The following is a 23,950-nucleotide window of genomic DNA, read 5'->3' as shown; positions in this document are numbered from 1 at the left end:
GGCCCTGATATGTCAAAAGGCATTAATAAATCATGTTATTTTCGAATACCTCTATAAGTGATAACAGTAGTTCAGCCTGGATATGCTCATTTCAAAATTAGATTTGCAGCCCCGAAATCTTGTTATTGGTTTCATTTCGATGTCCCGCCCTTTACCGTTTGACCAATTAGAAAGTCTGTGAGTGTGTCACATCCAGGTTGCCAGATACGCACTGCCCTCTTCGTCTGGCTACTGCCACTGGTAAAGTTACTAAACATGTCAGACCTTAGTAAATCTACTAAAAGGCGTCATTACAATACTCAACTTATTCATGACAAGCCAGGAACAAAAGGAGAATTTGTATCGAGGATGCCTTTGAAAGATGGAGACGATTTTCATCTGACGCCAAACTTGCTAATTACCTCCTTGATAGGTAAGTCGGGCATTTACGTTTTCTTATTACTTGTAGTAAATGGAAATGGACGTTACATATGTAAACTATATTGTCCAATACAGTCTATGATCTTGTCTAACAAAGCTAGTATGTTCGTGCAACGAATGCTTAGTGTGATGGTGTATAGCTCTTAGTGTAATGCTTAGCATGCTAGCCTGGTCAATGACACATCGACATATAGGCTAACGAGCCTATGTCGTTAATGTGTATGTGTATTTGAACTGACAGGGCAAAATATATTTTCGACAAATAAAACCTATGTGGATATGGGTAGTGTCAGTGCCTATTTAATTCTCAATATGCTAATACGCTGAGGAAATGGGTTCCAACATTAGCACGGCTGTCATCATGGCAATGTGAAACGTATGGAGACAGCTAAGCATGCTCTACTTATTTTCACCAGTATAACCATTGCTAGCGTTGGTTGTAGTTTGTTTTAGTCTTTGTTTTCTGATAGTACTGACAATAACCATGTGATTGCTATTTGTTGTGATATTGTACGCAGGCATGATGTACTTCTTCCTGAAAATAGCCTAATTTTTGTTTAAAATGTGTTGGTTAGAGATTTGTTATTGACAAAACGCTATTATGGTCCCAGCACCTCAACCCCTAGTAAGAGGCAGTGGAAGTTTGAAGTTCCTTGGAGAAGCCCAGTCGATCGAGCTGGATTTGGCTGCGTATCTGGCAACTCAGTCAGGGAGAGAGGAAGGGGACTACAGACTTTTGACTGTGATTGCAGTACCATTTCTGGCCGCAGATCAAACTGTCAGATACAATATGTAAGATAGCGTGTCCTGAATTTTGCTTCCAAACTAAAATCTATATTAAAGCCTTGTTTGTTTGTATTATTTTCACCATCTGTGCATTGAGATGACACAGACACATTCAATGGGGACTTTCAGTTTTGGGAGTGATTTTTTTTTTTTTTGGAAGGTTTTGTTTCAAGTGGATTGCTCTTCATATCTTTTCCTCCTTTGAACGTGCAGCAACATACTTACAAAATAGCACAGCAAAGAAGATTTTCCCACTGAGTCAGCCAAACAGCCTACTTGCAGTCAAACTAAAATGTATACAGTGCATACAGAAAGTATTCACAGCGCTTCACATTGTCCATATCTTATGTGACAGCCTTACTTCCAGAATGGAATCAATTCATTTTTGTCCTAAAAACTCTACACACAATATCCCAAAATGATAATGTAAACTTTTTTTTTTTAATTCAAACTAAGAGTAAACAAATCACGTGTACATAAGTATTCACAACTTTTGGGCAATAATTTTGTTAATGCACCTTTGGCAGCAATTACAGCCTCAAGTATTTTTAATATGATGCCACAAGCTTGGCACACCTATCATTGGGCAGTTTTGCCCATTTCTCTTTGCATCACTTCTCAAGCTCCATCAGGTTGGATGAGAAGGGTTGGTTTTTATCCAGGATGTATCTGTATATTGCTGCCAAAGGTGCATCAACAAAGTATTAAGCATATGCTGTGACTACTTATGTACTTGTGGTTAGAGTGTCCGCCCTGAGATCGGTAGGTCGTGAGTTCAAACCCCGGCCGAGTCACACCAAAGACTATAAAAATGGGACCCATTACCTCCCTGCTTGGCACTCAGCATCAAGGGTTGGAATTGGGGGTTAAATCACCAAAAATGATTCCCGGGCACGGCAACCGCTGCTGCTCACTGCTCACCTCACCTCCCAGGGGGTGATCAAGGGTGATGGGTCAAATGCAGAGAATAATTTCGCCACCAAGTGTGTGTGACAATCATGGGTACTTTAACATGTGATTTTTATTTTTTATTTTTAATAAATTTACATACATAAAAATAAAATTAAAAATTAAAAACTATTAAATACATTTAAAAACAATTAAATATATATTATTTCACATTGTTATTGTGGTATTTATTGTCTTTAGAATTCTGGGGACAAAAATTAATGTATTCCATTTTGAAATAAGACTAACATTAAAAAATGTGGAAAAAGTGAAGAGCTGTCAATACTTTCTGTATGTACTGTTTTCTTTAACACTCAGTAAAGGAAGCACAGTAAAATCACCAGAACTCTACCCAGACAAGGACAGCAAAACACTCCATGCGTGTGAAACAGCAGCACTTATGTGAAGGTCAAGCACTAACATAGGAAAACTGACAACTTTCTTCTCAAAATTGCTTCCCCACTGTGATGCCGGTTAGGCTTTCAGAGCAGTGTGAGGACCCAGTGTGTACTGTGAGTTTTAGGGGTTATTATGATGCCAATTAACTGATCATGAATCCCAAATTATGATGATGAGGCACATTGACTGTGACACAAAATATCAGCAATATATGAGATGGGATGTGGGCAGAAATCCTCCACTCATGACCACTCAATATGGTCATTAAGTAGATGAATGATCACAGGGTGACTTTGCCCAACATGACATGTCAGATGAATGGGTTCACAAACCAATCTGATGAAGAGGTGACAATCTATTTGAAAAGGTGCAGGTGTTTAGGGGAAAAACGACTAGAAGGTGATTGGGCAATTGTTTAGTCTGTCACATACATTATAGCCCATTTAGATCGATAAGTAGAGTAAACAATAGGCCATCTCATCCTGGAATAATTTATTGACATAATTGTTTTGCGGAAAGAAGCACCACTCCTGTAAGCTGATTTGAACTGGGCTGCAAGACTGGAACAAGTTGTGTACATTTACAGACTTACAAACTTCTGAGAACCAGTTTTGGTCTAAAACCTTTGTCAGAGTTACACATTTCGGGGAAAGAGTTGCCCTGTTATGTACAATGTCCACTGCAGAGGACGCTGACTCTCGGGACAATATAGTCACGGATGTCGAGGACTCAGTATTTTTGCCTCATCACAAACCCATACAGTGGTACTTTGGTCTTGGTAGCCACTACTTTTCATTTCATTCAATATAAGTTTTACCGTCGCGGTTATTGATGTACGGCCAAACATTGTACGTAACAAACAAACCCTTTTGCACAAAATCAAGTGACCATTGGGGACATAGGCCCAAATCGAATACTCCCTCTTCCCCCTTGTCTTGGCCCTTGATCTTTGGTTTTGCCCGTTGTGTCTTATTTCTCTGTCAGGTAAGGGGAAAGGGTTAAGTGTTAAGTGAGCTCGGATACCTCTCTAGATATCAAGTGCTACACAGCTAACAAATTAATCACAAGTGTTAGTTAAATAAATGGATAGAATAATAAGTTAAATAGTGGATTTCAGAAAACCTAGCCAGAACTTGCATATACCGTATTTTTCGGAGTATAAGTCGCACCTGCCGAAAATGCATAATAAAAAAGAAAAAAAACATATATAAGTCGCAATGGAGCCAGGCCAAACTATGAAAAAAAACTTATAGTCCGAAAAATACGGTAATCACTTCCCTCAATGAAACACATTTCACATGGCGCAAAACAGCGTTTATTTACCATAGGGCCTATTGTTGGGCCACAAGCGCTCCCCAGAGGGCCTCCAAAAAACAACAGTTTCTCGGCTGAGGTCCATATGGACCGCAGCGGTACTCAATTGTAATACTTTTCCACCAATTGTGGGAGTAATGACAAGATCAAACCAACAGAAGAAGTCTGGAGCTAAAGTCATACAGAAGTTTGTGAAGCGCAAAAATGATGACTAAAGTGGTGAAGATGTAGACCTCCCTACACTATCGAGCAGACCAGAAAACAAGAGAAGCGTACTATTGTAAGTAATGACTTCAAACCTTTGGTACTGCACGTAAATATTGGCTTCAAACAAAATGAAACACACTTTAATACCGCAAGCTGATGTGCCAGCACTTGCACATTTCGCCAAAAATAAGCGGTGTTCTTCTTAATAAAGACAGGCAAGGGAAATTAAAGTACCAGTAGAATATGAAAACAAGTTGAATTTGTATGCTTAATTATATTTCAGTGTAACCATTACACCATATCCAATTGCATCTACAATTCACAAAGTATGTGGAAATACCGTCTAAACATCACAAAACGTCACAAATTCAGTCGGTCATTTAGATTTTAAATATTCTGCTTCGGCAATTTCCATAGGTTCTACGTCACCGTGGTAACGCTTCTGCACACTAACAACAGTATTAGATCAGTCATACTGGAAATACACAAAAATTGAAAAGAGATGTGTTGTTTATCATTCGCTATCCACTAGTGTTATGTGCCCTCTTTGCAGCAGCTCTGCGGAAACTATGTCAGCGTATTTAAAGTCCCAAGTACTCCATGCGGTCCAGATTTTCTCAATTTTAATAGTCACACTCATTTAACGATTGATCAAAGCGATAGAATATACATCAAAGCTTTTTTCTAATCAAATTAATCTAATTAATTGATTAATCGATGCAGCCCTACTCCCATCGCATTTGTTGCCAACGCGAGTCTTCAATAAAGAGACAAATGTGTTCATTATCCATCCATTTTCTACCGCTTGTCCCTCTCTGGGTCACGGGGGGTGCTGGAGCCTATCCGAGCTGCATTCGGGTGGAAGGCGGGGTAAACCCTGGACAAGTCGCCACCTCATCGCAGGTTCATCAATAATGAGAGGCGAATGAATTCAGAATTCATTCTCAATTCAACGCAATTCTCGTAATATATTATTTGGTATATAAGTTATAATAAAACCTTTTTATAACAAGTTGCAAAAGCTCCTCTTTGCTGCTGACGTACGACTTGTACGCGCAGTGTTGGCCTAAAAAAAGCCCTTTAAAACAATTATTTTTTTATGTATTTACAAAAATCAAAGGATGTTCATCAATCTAATAAAAGAAAATAGAGAAACCACAACTCCAACCCAAATCCAGTTTAACATAAAATTGGAAAATAATTTACAAAGTAATTGAGAATATGTTTTTAATCCAAAAATGTATCTTTAAAAAAAAGGTAAAAACGGTTTTAATCAATTTAAAAAAAATTATGAATCGATTTAGAATGGGAATTTAAAAAAAATTGGGATTTGGATGTGAATTGATTTGAACACCCCCGTTCATTTATCCTTTTTTTCCCCAATTATCCTTTTTATTAGTCACTGACAAAAATAAATACTAAGACATGAAGGAAAATCAAAGGTCCAGAGTTAATTGTAACTATTGTATTGAATATGAATTAATTTGCAGCTCTTTTACATTGGAAAACAAAATGTTTAACTAAAAACACCAGAAACCTCTCTATTGTAAACTAATATTTGTCTGGAAAGTAATATAGGCTAACATCCTGACAGCCATAATGCCTTCAGGCCCAATGTTCTAAGGTTTTCTTGCAGAAGGTGCAGTGTACTTTTTATCAAATGTTTTCACTTGACAACAACAACAAAATCGGCCATGGTGGAGAAAAAAACACAACCATATTTAGTCTCATGAAGAGAATGTTTGCACTTCCGCTAAAATTAAATGGTTTACTTTTTCAGTGTCAGATTTGAGAAGCAAATAAGAACATCTACAGTACTAACGTCTTTACAAAGTTGTAAAAAACAGAGAGGAGACAGAACAATTGTCTAATTATTGGATTTAAAATTTAAGATTAAAGATTACTATGATTTACGTCATTTATGACAGAAAGAAAAATCGCTTTGGTTTTCGTATGATTCGGTTTTATTTTGACATTTTGGAACAGGAAACCATACCATTGTAAAAACATGTCTTTTAAATAAAACACAAACTTTACAAAAATGTTTTTGTGCAGAATGTTACAAAAGACATTTGAAATGACCAACAACCACATTTAGCACACAATATATAAAAATACCCGGTGAGTGACAGGACAATATGATAAGAGGAAGATCTACTGACAGCATGACAGCATGATTTCCAACATACATGGACACTTTCCACTGAGGAGCAAGATTAAGATGGGGATGAAGAGCGATAACTGCTTAATTAGCAGGGATGGGCACGTTGATCCCCAATTGGTGCCAGAAAAAGCCTGGTGTTGATTTGGAGTCTCACCAAAACTAGAGACACAAAGATGCTGTTTGCTACACTTTATAAGACTCAGCAATGTTCTGAAAATGAACAAATCCAAACATCTTCTATATTCACAGTAACTGATCAATTATGAATAGACTCTGTGCTTATCTTTGATGGTAGACACCATCAATAAGCACAATGTGATGCTCTTAATCGCCTGATATCACAGTCAAAATGAGCTAATAACAGTGTGGGATCATTACAGATCACTTGTTGCCCATCCCTGCCGTACAGGGCCGTGACACAGTTGGGAACAGGGGTGTGTTTGTACCTCTCTCTGTGTAGCGGGTACATTTTATAGCCGGTTGACAACTCCTCTGCAGCAGAACCAGAAGAAAAAGGTGAAAGAAGTTGAGATTGTCAGGTGTAATTGCATTCAATCGAACTGAATGCTAATCCAAGAATGACATTTTAAAACAGGTGTTCAGCTCAGATGGAAGAATAAAAAATATATAGCGTAGTATATTAAAAAATATAGTGGAATTTAAAAGTCAGTCTGGAAATTGTACAATGTGGATTGCAATCATTATGTTCCAATAGTCACACGCAAAACAGTCTCTTTAAAATATATTTGTGTTGTCCTTAGGGATGTAACATTAAATGGTAATATTGATAACCACCGTAAAACTCCCGACGGTTAATATTACCATTTTAAATTAAAATGATCGAAAAACCATGTTTAATAACTGCACTTTTATAAACTCACGGACTGACTGGTGCCGGCTTTGAAGCTTGAATGCTAACATAAAAACAGGAGACATTACGTTTTTGTCATTAAGAAACGACAAAACCCGATAATCTAAACGTATATAAACACATTGCTGTCTGAGTAATTTAGCTATTCAATTGTGCACATTGAACCTACAAGCTGTGCTCTTAGTACTGTGTGATCGGAATACGAGACAGAGGTGTTTTTACGGTGCGTTCGAAGACCGTTGTACAGACCAGGACGCTACAAAGTCCGGCAGAAGTACTGAAAATAGATCTCAATTTTTACGTACTTTCCATTTAAATCAATCTTAATAGTGCTACAGTACAACCCAATATTTAAAACAATACAAGCTTAGCTATTAAAACAGATACAATATTAAAATTAAAATACTATCAGTGATGCATAAGAAACACAAAATATGCAAAATAGTGGGTTTTCTGACAGTCTCTTTTAGTTATTAAAAAAATAACTTCAAAGATTTCCGTGTGTATTTAAGTATTTTCTTGAGCGCATTCGACAATTGCTGTATTGCACATGGAGGGCAAACAAGCTTGAGCCTAGTGATAAATCATTAGCATCCCGATCACAGCAATACAGCACTCGTTAATGTCAATCAAATACATTACTTATCGATGCACTATCAAGTCCAACATGGTCTTTCTTGGATTAATGTTTAATTGGTGGACCACTTTAGATGTAAAGACATGATGTGCCTCCAATCTTCTCTACTTTACATTTGTGTGAGTGTAGAAGGAAGTGCGATCGAACAGTAGACTTTGATGATGATAAATGGTTTAAATCATTAGAAAATTATTTTTTCTAAGAGTGTAGAAATCTACTCCATCAAATTTCAGTATTTTTTCATAATAGCTTGTATACAAGCCTCTACACCTTTCAAAATAGGCCCAAATCTACACTGATGCAGGTAAATAAACAGTAGCCTAATGGGACTACTATTTCATTTTACACAGGCCCAACCTCAAGGTGAGTGCACAGCAATGTTTACCATATGTTTATTTATTTTTGGAGCCCTGCCACAATAAAATTTGGACTGCCAGAGTAGGATTAGGCTTTTTTTCCTTCTTTTTGATGCGGCATGTTCTATTTCACTCACAAATACATAATATTGGGACTTTCTGTGAAGCATGTGGTTCCAACATTGTGCAATAGATGGTATCGTAACTCAGTTACATACCACAGTTGACTTTGTCACACATAACACGTTGGTCCATCAATATAGTGGCATACAATGTTTACGCTATCTTAAGAGTCACACACTTACATGGAGTCCAGGAAACATCATTAATATTTTTTAATCCCTGTGAGTCTTGTAAGACGCAAAAATAACAAGTTAACTCATGTGAAATCACAAAAATATCACATTAATTATGTTTATATGCAGTCTAATCACACAATTTATTTTGATCCCAAATCATAATAATGGTTACCTGAAAGGTGATGTGGTTTGTTATAAGGTCAGTAATCAGGTCAATAAAAACATCAGCGCAACGATGAGTGAGGAGACGCTGACTGTTGTGCTGGCTTACAAATTTCACATCAAAATAAACCCTGACTGGACTTTAGATGAAACTGTTGGCAAGTTTTGAGCAAATTAATGACGTACATTCAAGTCAAATATTAATAAAAAGGCTCCTGTATGACATTCCAACAATAAAATTGCATTTATGTTCAAATATTGGGGTCTTAAGTTGATTCTAACTATGCATGCAAGGAATAACCTTTGATTAATCATGCATAGTCCAAATTCAAAAGAATAAAATAAATAATCATTTCACAGCACTACTACTAATATTTGTTATACAGTGCTTACATTCTTTATTCATATAGTAGTTGAAAAACTGTTACCTAAAACCTTTCCTATATTGTTAAGTGTTTCAGTTTTTTATCCCACATCTGTTGCAATAGACTCGAGCATCTGCATATGCAAGGTATCAAAATATACTGTAAATCATCTCCTTTATCAGCTGCAGGCACAGAAGAGGACTTTGAGTGAAATAATCACACTGATTTATCAGCTAAATGTCAGTGCTGGCTGACATTTGCCTTGTTGGGACGCAAGGTGACATTCACAAATGCCAGTGGATGTGAATTATCTGGTAATGTGTCTAATGTTTGTGGACGGGCATGATGGAAGAGGGCCAATGGGTTCAGTCTGTTTTATTTAATGAAGGTCTGACTTGACAACATCAAATATTACTTTTAAACCATTTATATTGGTGAAAATCAGAATGGCAAATAAAGTTGAAGTTGCGATGAAATTGTGCAATTGTGCTAACATGAGGAATTGTCCAAGAGGAAGCTTGTTTTGTACACATGGAGTTGACGGAGTGTTTGAACCAAACTATTGGCACTGGCACCATGCATAATCCAAACCAAACATACACTCTACAGCTGAAGAGACAGTGCACAGCTTGAGTTTCTCAATGCAAATACACCCAGTATCCACTTTGCAGCAAGCAGGCAGCCATGTACCGTAGTGTGAGAGTGTGTGTCATGGAAATTGAGGAATGGAGAACAGGAAATAGGAGTCGCTGTAAACGACAAGCCAATGACCTCTGCCTGTGTCTCAGCCATTGAATATTAAGTTGGTCTAGTGCATTTTAAACAAAACAAACCTTCAGCGGTCAAATGCGGCACCAAACACTCTAGACAGAAATTATTTAAACCCATATGGCACACAAAAATCATAAAACGGGCCTACTGTATTCAACTGTTGGCCTGGGGGCCAAATCTGGCCTGGGAATGACACCATACCGGCCCCGAGTTCATTTCAAAACTTGGAGCAATTCCTAAAAACACTAGGAGGCTTATATTTTATAGAGGCACTTGGACCACCGTAAACATGTTGGCAGATCCTTGCATTGACATTTTAACCTTGCTAGCAAACATTGAACACTAGGCTCCAAACTTGTAAATTACATTACTGAGGCGTTCCTCAAGGCTCTACGTTTAGATACTCTTCTTTTTGGCAGTTACAAATTTGCTTTTGTAATGTTATGCAACGAAAGTGTTGCTGTAGCTTGTTTACTTCAGATGCAGTCAGTAGTAATTTGTTCAACTTATTTAGTTATACTAATGGTGTTCCTCAAAGTTTGATTTTATGTCCTCTCTTATTCATAATTTGGGCTATTTAACTGGTGGCTTGAGAGTTCAGTTGGAAAACTTGTGAAAAAAAAATCACGTTTTACAGTGTATTCCAGAGTACTGTCATAGAGATGACATTAACTAGCTTTTTTGTAGATGGTCCTTAAAAAACAGCACAGTGCTCCTGTGAAATAAAATAAAGTAAAATAAAGACACCAAATTCAAATGTCCACCGTAGAGGACGCTGGTTCTCAAGAATATGGCCCCTCAAAATTACTAGGTCGAATATCACTGCCAGAAAAAAAAAATGCAACAGGGAAACCCAGCAATTGAAAAAATACTGCATTCGTAAAAACTCAGACTGCATTTAGACGACAAAATTAAAAATGTTGATTATAAAAAATATTCCACAAATATTTTTTATTGTCGATGAGTCGCTTCATAAAATTTTAATGGATAGACCCCCAGGGTTGTTCATGTTCTGTATGAGATTTAAGAAATACTTTTTGCACCAAATATCATTTTTACAGGACCTTTTGTACCCTAATTCTGTTTATTTATTTTTCTCTGTAGTAATATACTTGGTTAAATAAAGATAAATTACCGTTAAAATTATTGCTAGTCTACTATTAAAATAATTGTCAATTAATCGTTAGTCAGCCCTAACATAAACACGGCAAGATCAAAAACAAATGTGAAAGAAATATTTTGCAAATGCTAAAAACACACACCAACCCAAAAATAACTGCATGAGAGAAATGCTCCAAGTTCTTGGAACAAAACTTTTTTTTTTTTTACTACCAGGAGTGCAAGACCTGGGCGACCTTTGTTAAACAACCGATTCGTGTACCTAATGTTTATATTACAATAAAATCCAATTGTTTAAAGGTAAACTGCACTTTATTTTGGAAATATGCCTATTGTTCACAATCTTTTTTTTTTTAAATGCATTGTAAATATTAAATAAATGCGATCAAAAGTCTGCTTACAATTGAGCCTATGGGAGACATTCAATTCTGCCTACAAAGTCTTTAAAAACATTCAAACACCTCCATTGAGGTTTTATTTACATGATATAAGTATATATGTAATGTAGTAACAAACACATTTATAATAGCATTTAATATTTCCGCATGTATTTTAATAATTTTAAGCATACGCGGCGCATTAATTTAAAAAACGCATCAGGTTTGCTTTTTCTTTTCTTCATCACTGATTACTACTCACTGCAGATTTAATGAGAGCAAACAAGCATAAAAAAACATCACTAACTGTATAAGGTCGGCTATCATTAGAATGCAGACTGTTAGGATGTTCATATATTCCCATTTAGATTAAAATTGTCTCATAATCCTCACGAATAAGTTTTGTTACAAAAGTACCTGATTGCCATTGCCAATCAATGTCTTTCAATGCCGATCACAACAAACAGTTAAAAACAAATGAACGAATAATACACGGATTGAATCACAAACACTGGTCCTATTTTTAGTTTTAGTCCTGCAGCTGATGAGCTAGAAGCTAATTATGTACCTCCAGACACAATGTGGAACCACTCCCCTAAGCTAATGATAATCACCTCTATTACTACGGCAAATAAACTGCATTTGTTTGTATTTGATGAAATACTATTACCACTGAAGGATGAGGCTAAACATGTTACACACCAAGAGCAGGCCAGGAGCAGTCATGCTAATAGCTAAGCTAACCACTAACCTGGAATTAAACAACACCAAGGAATAAGTGCATTGTAAAGTTTAAGAAGTGTAGACATAGCCACGTTACAGAAGAAAGTAAGCAAATATTAACATGAGATTAACAAGTAGATTAATAGGACTCTTCTTGATAGAGGTTAAAGTGGAACATCGGTAACAATCATGAGAGACAGAAAGACAAAAGTTTTTAAATTTCTTCGCTTTTGTAATATGTAACAATTGTCCTGTTCTTGGTGGCTAGCAATGCAGCTAATGTGAGCAATCAAGTCTACCTCTAAAATACTTTAAAAATGCATTCAAAAACTGTCAACAATACTTAATTTACGTTCCGTAACATTGTTATTGTAAGAGCGAACACTGAGAAACTTTTTTTTTTTTCAGCACATCGGTATGATTCGCTATTTGCCATAACAGCTAACTACGGCAAGGGATAAGCTAGTTTTTAAGTCAGTAAGAAACGCGTTTTTGAGTTTGTAATTCACAATACACTGCAATAGGACACCAATCTGTACTGACAATCATATTGTAGTATTTGTATCTGTATCATTATTTGTTTGTACACGGCTAGCCAGACAGCGTCATGATATACGCACGACGTGCTGTGTGTATCATGATCAATATAAAGTGTGACTCACTCGATGGACAGTTGTATGTTTGGTCCAACTGGCCAGCGAGGTTTTTTTCTGGTTTATTTGGGTAGCACTCCATTTATGTCGAAATAGCAAGGCTTTAAATTCCACATTTTGCAGGTTGCAGTCAATTTCACGTCACTCTCTCGGCTTCTGTCAGCTCCAACATCTCACTCTTCCCTTGTGCTTGCTTCTAGAAGCAGTAGTTCATCCTTTGTATATTCAGCTTCAAAAAGATAAGGTTGTGAATAGTTTGTCATTTGTCCAAAAATAGTCGTCTTCATTGTTTGTTACCGAATCGGCCATGATTAGAACACACAGTTGTTGCCAGAAGTCGGAAGTGCGCTGCTATATGGAAAAGGAAATCAATGCGCTGAAAATAAATCAGTCCCGCCAATGATTAAAATGACCAAAATAGAGTAAATATTCATCATATATTGTTATGAACGTGTCTGGTACTACATTATATATTTACTGTATTTTTCGGACTATAAGTCGCAGTTTTTTTTCATAGTTTGGCCGGGGGTGCGACTTATACTAAGAAGCGACTTATGTGTGAAATTATTAACACATTATCGTAAAATATCAAATAATATTATTTAGCTCATTCACGTAAGAGACTAGACGTATAAGATTTCATGGGATTTAGCGATTAGGAGTGACAGATTGTTTGGTAAACGTATAGCATGTTCTATATGTTATAGTTATTTGAATGACTCTTACCATAATATGTTACGTTAACATACCAGGCACGTTCTCAGTTGGTTATTAATGCCTCATATAACGTACACTTATTCAGCCTGTTGTTCACTATTCTTTATTTATTTTAAATTGCCTTTCAAATGTCTATTTTTGGTGTTGGGTTTTATCAAATAAATTTCTCCCAAAAATGCGACTTATACTCCAGTGCAACTTATATATGTTTTTTTCCTTCTTTATTATGCATTTTCGGCAGGTGCGGCTTATACTCCGGTGCGCCTTATACTCCGAAAAATACGGTACTTGCAGTGTGTATATAAAATGTTAATGGAGGTTATGAAGTTGTTTTCGAGGGCTTTGAAGGCTACAACAGTGACTCCCATTTGCCGCATATTCCAAGCGTTTATCATCTTTAAAATCCACACCCCACCAAAAAAAGATGTGTGTTCTTGTCTCTCATGATTGTGAAAAAAAGGCAAAATTAAAAAAAAGTGCAGTTGCCCTTTAATACAACAAGGGTAGTATCAGTATATGATCAATACAAGACTGATTAGAGAGATACTTTTATTTTTTAGTTTTTACTTGAGTTATCGTGCACCATTGAGTTTGTTTTGCGCAAACAATTGTATGTACTAGAATAGGGAACTAGTTTAAATTCTGTGTTGATATCGTTTAATTGTCAATAGCACTCACCATAAATCTATGAAAAATGTACAGTTAATAGATGTGATCGGTATTAGCCGATCCCACTCACGGATGATCGGAATACACTGCCTAAGGCTATGTCTACACTAAGCCGGATAACCCCTTAAACAAATAATTATTTAGCCTAAGCCCCGTTTCAGCCACACTAAACTATCGTTTAAGGTCCCCCTCCTCAGACAATATTTTAGACAGGTAAATGCGCCGTGTATTTCTTGAATCTCCGGCTCTTAGCTTTGTATGGACAAATTGATTGTTTACAAACTGAGTTCGTAGAGGAAGTGACGCCAGAAAGACTGCGCCCCACACAGGAAGTGATGTCAGAAAGAACGCGCCACAGCCAGCTTCATAATAAAGCGGTTTCGTAACGCGGAGCTAACCACTGGAAATATATTGGCGAGTCATCCAGGCATGCCCGTGTTTCTCCTTCCGTCTGTACAGACGCTTGTGGAAATCACACATGAATACCTTAAGAGAAAGTGATTGCAGCTATTTGGGATACAACACTTCTCAGACGGCAAGAGAACTTTTGAATGTCCAGGTCAGCTGTGATTCCGAAAAACTTTGTCCATTTGTCGAAGGAGAGACAACGAGAATGCGAGCTCCCGTGGCTGTGATAAAAAAAGTTAGCGTGTGCTTTGGTATTACATGGTCGTAGAGGGAATACTACGGAAAACGGCGAATGCTTTTGGACAGGCAAAGCAGACTGTATCAGTTATTGTCCGCCATATATGTCGCAGATTCAACGTCTCGGTCCAGAGTATATAAAGTCACCAAAAACGAATGGACAATGAAGGTGAAGACAAAAAAGTGAGGAGTGTCCGGACCAGATATCTAGATCCCGAGGTTAATTGTTGTAAAATGTTCTTTGTCACATCGTGTACTTTCACGTGTTTATTAAAGATTTGATTACTTTATGATGGCTCAGGTGTGATTCACTACCGTATTTTTCGGACTATAAGTCGCAGTTTTTTTTCATAGTTTGGCCGGGGGGTGCGACTTAAACTCAGGAGCGACTTATGTGTGAAATTATTAACACATTACCGTAAAATATCAAATAATATTATTTAGCTCATTCGCGTAAGAGACTAGACGTATAAGATTTCATCGGACTTAGCGATTAGGAGTGACAGATTGTTTGGTAAACGTATAGCATGTTCTATATGTTATAGTTATTTGAATGACTCTAACCATAATATGTTACGTTAACATACCAGGCACGTTCTCAGTTGGTTATTTATGCGTCATATAACGTACACTTATTCAGCCTGTTGTTCACTATTCTTTATTTATTTTAAATTGCCTTTCAAATGTCTATTCTTGGTGTTGGGTTTTATCAAATAAATTTCCCCCCAAAATGCGACTTATATATGTTTTTTTCCTTCTTTTTATGCATTTTCGGCCGGTGCAACTTATACTCCGGAGCGACTTATACTCCAAAAAATTCGGTACAATAGGGCCCCACAGGACACTGAATTCCAGTTACCGTATTTTCCGCACTATAAGGCGCACCTAAAAACCACAATTTTTCTCAAAAGCTGACAGTGCGCCTTATAACCCGGTGCGCTTTATTACGATTCATTTTCATAAAGTTTCGGTCTCGCAACTTCGGTAAACAGCCGCCATCTTTTTTCCCGGTAGAACAGGAAGCGCTTCTTCTTCTACGCAAGCAACCGCCAAGGAAAGCACCCGCCCCCATAGAACAGGAAGCGCTTCACCCGCCCCCGGAAGAAGAAGAAAAAACGCGCGGATATCACCGTACGTTTCATTTCCTGTTTACATCTGTAAAGACCACAAAATGGCTCCTACTACGCGACAAGGATCCGGTTCATAAAAAGACGCAATCTCTCCATCCGCACACGGATTACTACCGTATTTCACAGCAACTGATATTCCTGTGAACTGCACTGTGGAACGGGAGCACGTACGGTGAATATTCGCACCACAGGGAATGAGAAGTCATCCTTCACTGTGGTTCTAGCTTGCCATGCTAACTTCCACCCATGGTGATATTCAAAAGGAAGACCTTGCCAAAAGAGACCTTTCCAGCCGGCGTCATCATAAAAGCTAACTCGAAGGGATGGATGGATGAAGAAAGATGAGCGAGTGGTTAAGGGAAGTTTACGCGAAGAGGCCGGGTGGCTTTTTTCACACAGCTCCGAAGGCGAACACACCTTCACTAAGACGGGCAGATAGCGCCGGTCGACATACGCCAACATCTGCCAGTGGATCGTAAATGCCTGGGCAGATAGTTTCGGTCACAACTGTGGTCCGAGCTTTCCGGAAGGCAGGATTCACAGAACTGCTGCACAACAACAGCGACACTGAATCCGATGACTTCGACGAGGCGGAGCCGGCCATTTTTGGATCCCACGCTTGCGCAACTTTTCAATTCGGACACCGAAGACGAAGAATTCGAAGGATTTACGAATGAAGAATAACTTCAGAAGGTGAGCGCTATGTTTATTTTGTGTGTTGTGACATTAACGTTCGAGCAACATTATGTTGCTATTTATTGCTCTACACCATTTTGAATTTTACTATGTTTGTGATTGCACATTTGCGTACATTTTGGGACAGAGTTGTTAGAACGCTGGTTTTCAATATATTATTAAAGTTTGACTGAACTATCTGACTGTTTTTTTGACATTCACTTTAGCGCAGCGTTTTTTTGACATTCACTTTAGCGCAGCGTAGGCGCGGCTTATAGTCCGGGGCGGCTTATTGGTGGACAAAATTATGAAATATGTAATTCATAGAAGGTGCGGCTAATAATCCGGTGCGCCTTATAGTGCGGAAAATACGGTAATTCAAATAACACGACACTGGATATTGTTCAGATAAGTTACATTTAAGAACTTGCACACAAAGCAACACTGGAGGTGACTATGACGTGCCCATTTTCCGCACATGCGTATTAGGTCGCGTTGCGCCGGTGGACGGAGGGGGAGAGGGGGTCTTAAACGGTGGCATTGTTGTGTGTGGACATGGATAAGGTTAGGTAGGGCAGCACGATGACACAGGGGTTAGTGCATGTGCCTCACAACACGAAGGTCCTGAGTTCAATCCCGGGCTCGGGATCTTTCTGTGTGGAGTTTGCATGTTCCCCCTGTGACTGCGTGGGTTCCCTCCGGGTACTCCGGCTTCCTCCCACCTCCAAAGACATGCACCTGGGGATAGGTTGATTGACAACACTAAACTGGCCCTAGAGTGTGAATGTGAGTGTGAATGCTGTCTGTCTGTGTTGGCCCTGTGATGAGGTGGTGACTTGTCTAGGGTGTACCCAGCCTTCCGCCCGAATGCAGCTGAGATAGGCTACAGCGCCCCCCGCCAACCCCGAAAGGGACAAGCGGTAGAAAATGGATGGATGAGATTTACCCTGGATAACCTTAGTGTAAACAGGGCCTAAGTCCCTGATTGAACCCTAGTGAAAACAGGTAATGGAGCTCAACATGCCAAGTCTGGCCTACCTGGCCAACTAACTTGTTCTGTAAACTTTAATTATTTCTCTCATGCAGCATTTTGTTGATAGTTTGGTTTGTGTGTGTTCAGGCATTTGCAGCATTTCTCTTTTGCATGTTTAAACCCTGCAGCGTTTGTGATTTTACAATTTCAAATGTATTCCCCGCTGCATTTATTTTAGGTGTTCTTTATTGTTTTGGGATCATTTCGTTCTTTTATTGATGTTACTGCACATTTCCCCCCTTGTCGTCCACCGTGCAAACCCCACATTGTTAATAATACCAATATTTATGTTAATCGTTCTAATATATGGTAGCTATCTAGTTATCCATCATTAAGTGGTCAAAATATCAAGGTGCATGAAACAGGTTTTCAAACACAACAAGGGCTAACCTTTAAGAATGACGAGTAAGTTGAATGTTTTTTACTGGATGTAATAGTTGACTTTAAACATGTCCCCCATTGCCAGTGGACAGTAGCAGCAGGGACGCCGAGACGTCAAACTTACCCCATACTCCGAAAGCTGAAAGTCTTTTCACCAAAAAGAAACTCCTCCTCTCTCGAACTGTTACTGTTTGTCCTTCAAAACGCTTCGAAGCACATTTTTCCCCACCGTGGACAAACAAATCACTTCCGACTCTCCGTCTTTCTTCCAACAGTGGCGCTTTCTTGTCAAATCAGTTGTTGTAGTCCAGCCTGCCTCCCTTTGTTTGTCCGCGGCTTTCGTCGGCCAACAACACCGCGACTCGGACTCTGCCAAGTAATGTCCCGCCGAGAATCTGTTTGACAGTTCCAGTTGAGCGCAAAGAGTGAAAAATGCCGATGGAAGCCAGTAAAAAAAGAGTGGTTTTTTTTGCCTTGCCTTCTTCTGTACTTGAGCTCGGCTCCTCTCCCGCTTGAGTGCCAAGTCACACTGGGATCCCATTCAAGCCCATTGGTGGCACTGTGGCAGTAACGGCGTCATCTGCTGGACATTGATGGGAAGTGCGAGCAAGCACCCCGCCCCCAATGATAGTCAGCGGCGTCGAAGTTCAGTTCAGTGCAGTTTCAGTTTATTTCGAACATGCAATGTATAATAATATTAAGTTAATATATAGAAAGTTAATTACTTACTGTTGCTTGAATCAAATTAAGAACGTCTTAACATCTCTTTAAAGGTAGCAAAATGGTTTGTTCCACCTGAACAGTGGCAAACCTAGGCACCTGTAACCCTTTGTGTAAATACAAACCCCGTTTCCATATGAGTTGGGAAATTGTGTTAGATGTAAATATAAACGGAATACAATGATTTGCAAATCATTTTCAACCCATATTCAGTTGAATATGCTACAAGACAACATATTTGATGTTCAAACTGATAAACTTTTTTTTTTTGCAAATAATCATTAACTTTAGAATTTGATGCCAGCAACACGTGACAAAGAAGTTGGGAAAGGTGGCAATAAATACTGATAAAGTTGAGGAATGCTCATCAAACACTTATTTGGAACATCCCACAGGTGTGCAGGCAAATTGGGAACAGGTGGGTGCCATGATTGGGTATAAAAATAGATTCCCTGAAATGCTCAGTCATTCACAAACAAGGATGGGGCGAGGGTCACCACTTTGTCAACAAATGCGTGAGCAAATTGTTGAACAGTTTAAGAAAAACCTTTCTCAACCAGCTATTGCAAGGAATTGAGGGATTTCACCATCTACGGTCCGTAATATCATCAAAGGGTTCAGAGAATCTGGAGAAATCACTGCACGTAAGCAGCTAAGCCCGTGACCTTTGATCCCTCAGGCTGTACTGCATCAACAAGCGACATCCGTGTGTAAAGAATATCACCACATGGGCTCAGGAACACTTCAGAAACCCACTGTCAGTAACTACAGTTGGTCGCTACATCTGTAAGTGCAAGTTAAAACTCTCCTCTGCAAGGCGAAAACCGTTTATCAACAACACCCAGAAACGCTGTCGGCTTCGCTGGGCCTGAGCTCATCTAAGATGGACTGATACAAAGTGGAAAAGTGTTCTGTGGTCTGACGAGTCCACATTTCAAATAGTTTTTGGAAACTGTGGACGTCATGTCCTCCGGACCAAAGAGGAAAAGAACCATCCGGATTGTTATAGGCGCAAAGTGTAAAAGGCAGCATGTGTGATGGTATGGGGGTGTATTAGTGCCCAAGACATGGGTAACTTACACATCTGTGAAGGCGCCATTAATGCTGAAAGGTACATACAGGTTTTGGAGCAACATATGTTGCCATCCAAGCAACGTTACCATGGACGCCCCTGCTTATTTCAGCAAGACAATGCCAAGCCACGTGTTACATCAATGTGGCTTCATAGTAAAAGAGTGCAGGTACTAGACTGGCCTGCCTGTAGTCCAGATCTGTCTCCCATTGAAAATGTGTGGCGCATTATGAAGCCTAAAATACCACAACGGAGACCCCCGGACTGTTGAACAACGTAAGCTGTACATCAAGCAAGTATGGGAAAGAATTCCACCTGAGAAGCTTAACAAATGTGTCTCCTCAGTTCCCAAACGTTTATTGAGTGTTGTTAAAAGGAAAGGCCATGTAACATGCCCTTTCCCAATTACTTTGGCACGTGTTGCAGCCATGAAATTCTAAGTTAATTATTATTTGCAAAAAAATAATAAAGTTTATGAGTTTGAACATCAAATATCTTGTCTTTGTAGTGCATTCAACTGAATATGGGTTGAAAATGATTTGCAAATCATTGTATTCTATTTATATTTACATCTAACACAATTTCCCAACTCATATGGAAACGGGGTTTGTAAATGCCTGCCTAACAAATTACTTCTATACATTAATAAGAATTACATACCAAATCAAATGTTACACATCTAACAAAGGGTGTCCAAAGTAAAGCTCGGGAGACCATTTGTGTCCTGCACCTCTACTTTTATTGGTTCTGCAACATGTTGTCGGGGAAAAACAACAGTCAAAATGTAAGCAAAAAGACACAGTTTTGTGAGAAAAAAGCAGAACATTTAATACAAAATTTTAGAAGTCCAAGTACTTTTTAAATACTAAAAATAGACTTTATATGTCAATTTAGTGTCAGCTTTGAGTTATAAGTGACAAATAGTACTAATATTAGTTAATAGTACCAAAATATCACATTTTTCTCATTACATTATGTCTTTTTGCTCTTTTTTTTCTTACATTTTTACTGTAGTTTTTTTTCAGACAAAATGTTGCGGACCAACAAAACCCCAGCTGTTGCCTGCGAATGGCCCCCTGGTCGCACTTTAGAGGCCCCTGAAATAACTAATAATAGTACTCTTTGTCACCTATAACACAAAGATGACAATTGGTTTTTTTTTTAACCATTTTTTAATTCAAAATAAAAAATATCAACAAGGCCCCTGCATACTTAGACTTTTTGCTATATGGCCCTTGGTGGAAAAAGTTTGGACACCCCTGATCTGAAACTTAACAAAGATGTCATAACGTCGTCAGACTCATACCCTGATTTTTTTTTTCATTCAAACCACTTCTTTATGGTCGACATAACATGTCTTTGTGGGCTGTCTTCTTCACGTGCCTCCACATCGACAACGTCTTCTCCCTGCCATATTTGTTGTAACTTTTCGCGCTTCCACATGGAGTCTACTTACAGATTAAGTTCTAATTCTACGCTACTTTGTATTAGAAATGGCAACTGCGGAGGATGCATGTGCATGTACGAACCAGTCTGCCCCACAACAAGAGGATAGTGAAAAAGAAGGAACTTATTGACAACAGCGCAGACTACAATGGCAGACCGACGTAAGGCAGTTTGGGTAAATGTATACCATATGTGGTATAAATTTTTAAAAAAAGACACATTTGGTCAATTCCAATCAGCTCGTTTGGCGGAAGTATGAACCCAGCAGGCACAAGACGTTAAAACAACATTGTGAACTTGTTGAATTAGGTCCTGACTTTGAGCAACTCTAACCTAACCGTGAAACAACATGTTTTTGACAACATTTAATCAATTTTGGGTTCTGACGGTGATTTGACCATTGAAATTTGGCCATATCCCAACCAACAACGTGGATCCAACGTTAAACACCAACGTTGTCTTGATTTACAAATACAACTATTTTGCAACTTTGTTTTAAAGTCAGTTTTAAAGGACATGTATGTATAATCAACATTGTATCAATGTCTTGTGCCTGCTGAGAAGGAAGGTAAGATTATTTTATAAATATATCTGCAATAGACCCATTATGCAGATCTGAAATACACAAAAACTGGTACCAAAAGGTGAAAAAAGGTAGTTTTGCATAAGGCCCCTTTAGGCATTCACACACAGCCCCAGCATTTTGGAACATAGATGAGGTGATAAAGAAAAATCAGAAGCTTGACTTTTACATCTTATTGCACATACCTGTGGCGCGTTCAAAGACCCTTGATTAAAGTTAGAAACAAAAGTGTCATTAGGTTTTCAAGACAGTGGGAGACTAAACCCCCAGAAGATGCACTAACAATAATAATAATATCATAATAATAGTGATATATTATGATAATCATACGTGTATCAGCTAATCTCTACTTTACACTCTGAAGTAAAGGAAAATGTAACAGATTTTTAATCTTATTCAAGTTAATAATGACAGGTTGTTGGATTCAAATCATATTCTGGCCACTTTATATGGAATTCATCGGCACTTTTGTTGTAAATTATTTTTTTTAGACGGGGTAATCAGTTAATCCCTATTTTAAAAAAAGTCAACAACTTAATTATAAAAAGCTGGTTTCAACCAAATCTATGCAATAATAATTTTTTAGGCAGTGCATGTAAACATACCAAGTGTGCGTGTGGGACGGCAACGTTTGGGTTTAGGGTGGGATGTGGGGCCCTTCAGTGGACTTGTTTATGGGGGCCCTGAATTTTGAATAATTTCGCCACACCTAGTGTGTGTGTGTGTGTGACAATCATTGGTACTTTAACTTTTAACTTTAATTTGGTGCTACCCCGTTGGCCATATCTTCGGGTACAACCGACTACCCCCCCAAAATTTTACCCAATTGATGTATATCCTGTCTTTAAAATATTCACATTTTTCTAGTAAAAAAATCACTTTCTAATTAAGAATTTCCAATGTTTAGATAATATTTTGACATTTTTGGCTGGCGTTATCAACTCATTGTGCTTCAGTATAATGCAGACCAGCAGTGAAATACTCAAATTGCTTCGCCAAGTGGGCAACATGCCTGGTCATGATTTTGTTGATTTATTTCTTTAATTCATTAAACATAATCCACTTCTTCTTCTCAGCACTGTCCTTCACACTCATTGACTTCCTATCTATGGTCCGTGGCTACAAGGTAACGCGAGTGAGACCAGCTTTTAGAGGTTCTCTGTGGCATGCTTGTAAGTCACAACAATTAGCAGAGACACATCACTTATCTTAAACACTCTTAAGTTGAGGTACCACTGAATTTTTGTATCAATTATATATGTATTATCAAATAAGCAAATTGCAGATCACCATGTCAATGATAAATATTGTTTTTCAGTGTTTATATGGGCCACTTTAAAAAAGGATTTTCAAAAGGATTTTTCAGTCGTTTTTTTCCATTTGTTCCGCCAATTTCAGTTGAAAACCAAAGAATCGCGTCCATAATATGACACAAGTGGCTCCCCTCTGTTTTTGTTTTAGTAAAATTGCTCTCATTGGGAAAACGTTAGAGACCGCTGCTTCACTGTGAACTCGAAAGTGGGAGATCCTACCATAATTTGTCAAAAATAACAATGAAGCATAAATAGACTGAATTGAAAGTAGCTGAAGTGAAACCATATTATTGTTTCTTTCACAGAAATATAAAACTCAATTATCTGAAGGCTTTTCACTCCTTATTAATTACATTTTAATTCTTGGACATGATCAAAATAAATATAAAAAATAATACAATTAATAATGCTGATATGGAACATGATTAGTAACAAAACATGCTATTATTAGCACCAGGTAATTGTCCTATACTCTTTATTAGTAGTAAAATAATAAGGCCACATATTTGTTAAATGAATTGTATTTGTTTAATTTAATGGTCAATGTCTTCTCTCATAACATTTTTAAACTTAACTCAGTAGGTTAGATGTTTAAGAAAAAATACATAAGTGGAAATCACCAAAATAATAATATTATAAATAATACAATTAATAATGCTAATATGGACCATTATTAGTAACAAAAAAATGCTATAAATGTCTCTAAATATTTTACCTATGACCTTAATTAGTAAGAACATAGGCTGATTGGCAACACTAAATTGGCCCTACTGTGTGAATGTCAGTGTGATCAAAATAATAATATAATAAATAATTAAGTAATAAAATCAGTAATACTAACATGAAGCATGATTCGCACCAAAACATGCGTATAAATGTCCCTAAATACCCATGACCTTTTTTGTATGTTTAGCATGCATTTATTTTTTTATATTATAATTTTTTTCCAGTTAATTTAATCTTCTCATAAGAATTTAAAACTGTCAGTAGGTCAG

The 23,950-nt window shown here is 37.9% G+C and overlaps 2 protein-coding genes across 2 annotated transcripts in view; one reads left to right on the top strand and one right to left on the bottom strand.

Annotated features, from left to right (window-relative positions):
* LOC133616513 (homer protein homolog 3-like) overlaps positions 1 to 18,361 on the bottom strand; it is a 121,442-nt gene extending 103,081 nt beyond the window's left edge. The window contains exons 1-2 of the mRNA XM_072914651.1: positions 17,946 to 18,361; positions 6,685 to 6,730 (exon numbers count right to left, since the gene is read on the bottom strand). Coding sequence (XP_072770752.1) covers positions 6,685 to 6,707 — 23 coding nt within the window. The 5' untranslated portion in view covers positions 6,708 to 6,730; positions 17,946 to 18,361. The remainder of the gene's footprint in view (positions 1 to 6,684; positions 6,731 to 17,945) is intronic.
* Positions 1 to 23,950, top strand: part of klhl26 (kelch-like family member 26) — a 150,479-nt gene that overhangs the window by 96,126 nt on the left and 30,403 nt on the right. The window lies entirely within an intron of this gene.

Source organism: Nerophis lumbriciformis, linkage group LG14 (genome assembly GCF_033978685.3).
Source record: "Nerophis lumbriciformis linkage group LG14, RoL_Nlum_v2.1, whole genome shotgun sequence".
NCBI classification, from domain to species: domain Eukaryota; kingdom Metazoa; phylum Chordata; class Actinopteri; order Syngnathiformes; family Syngnathidae; genus Nerophis; species Nerophis lumbriciformis.
This window is presented reverse-complemented; position numbering and strand designations above follow the sequence as displayed.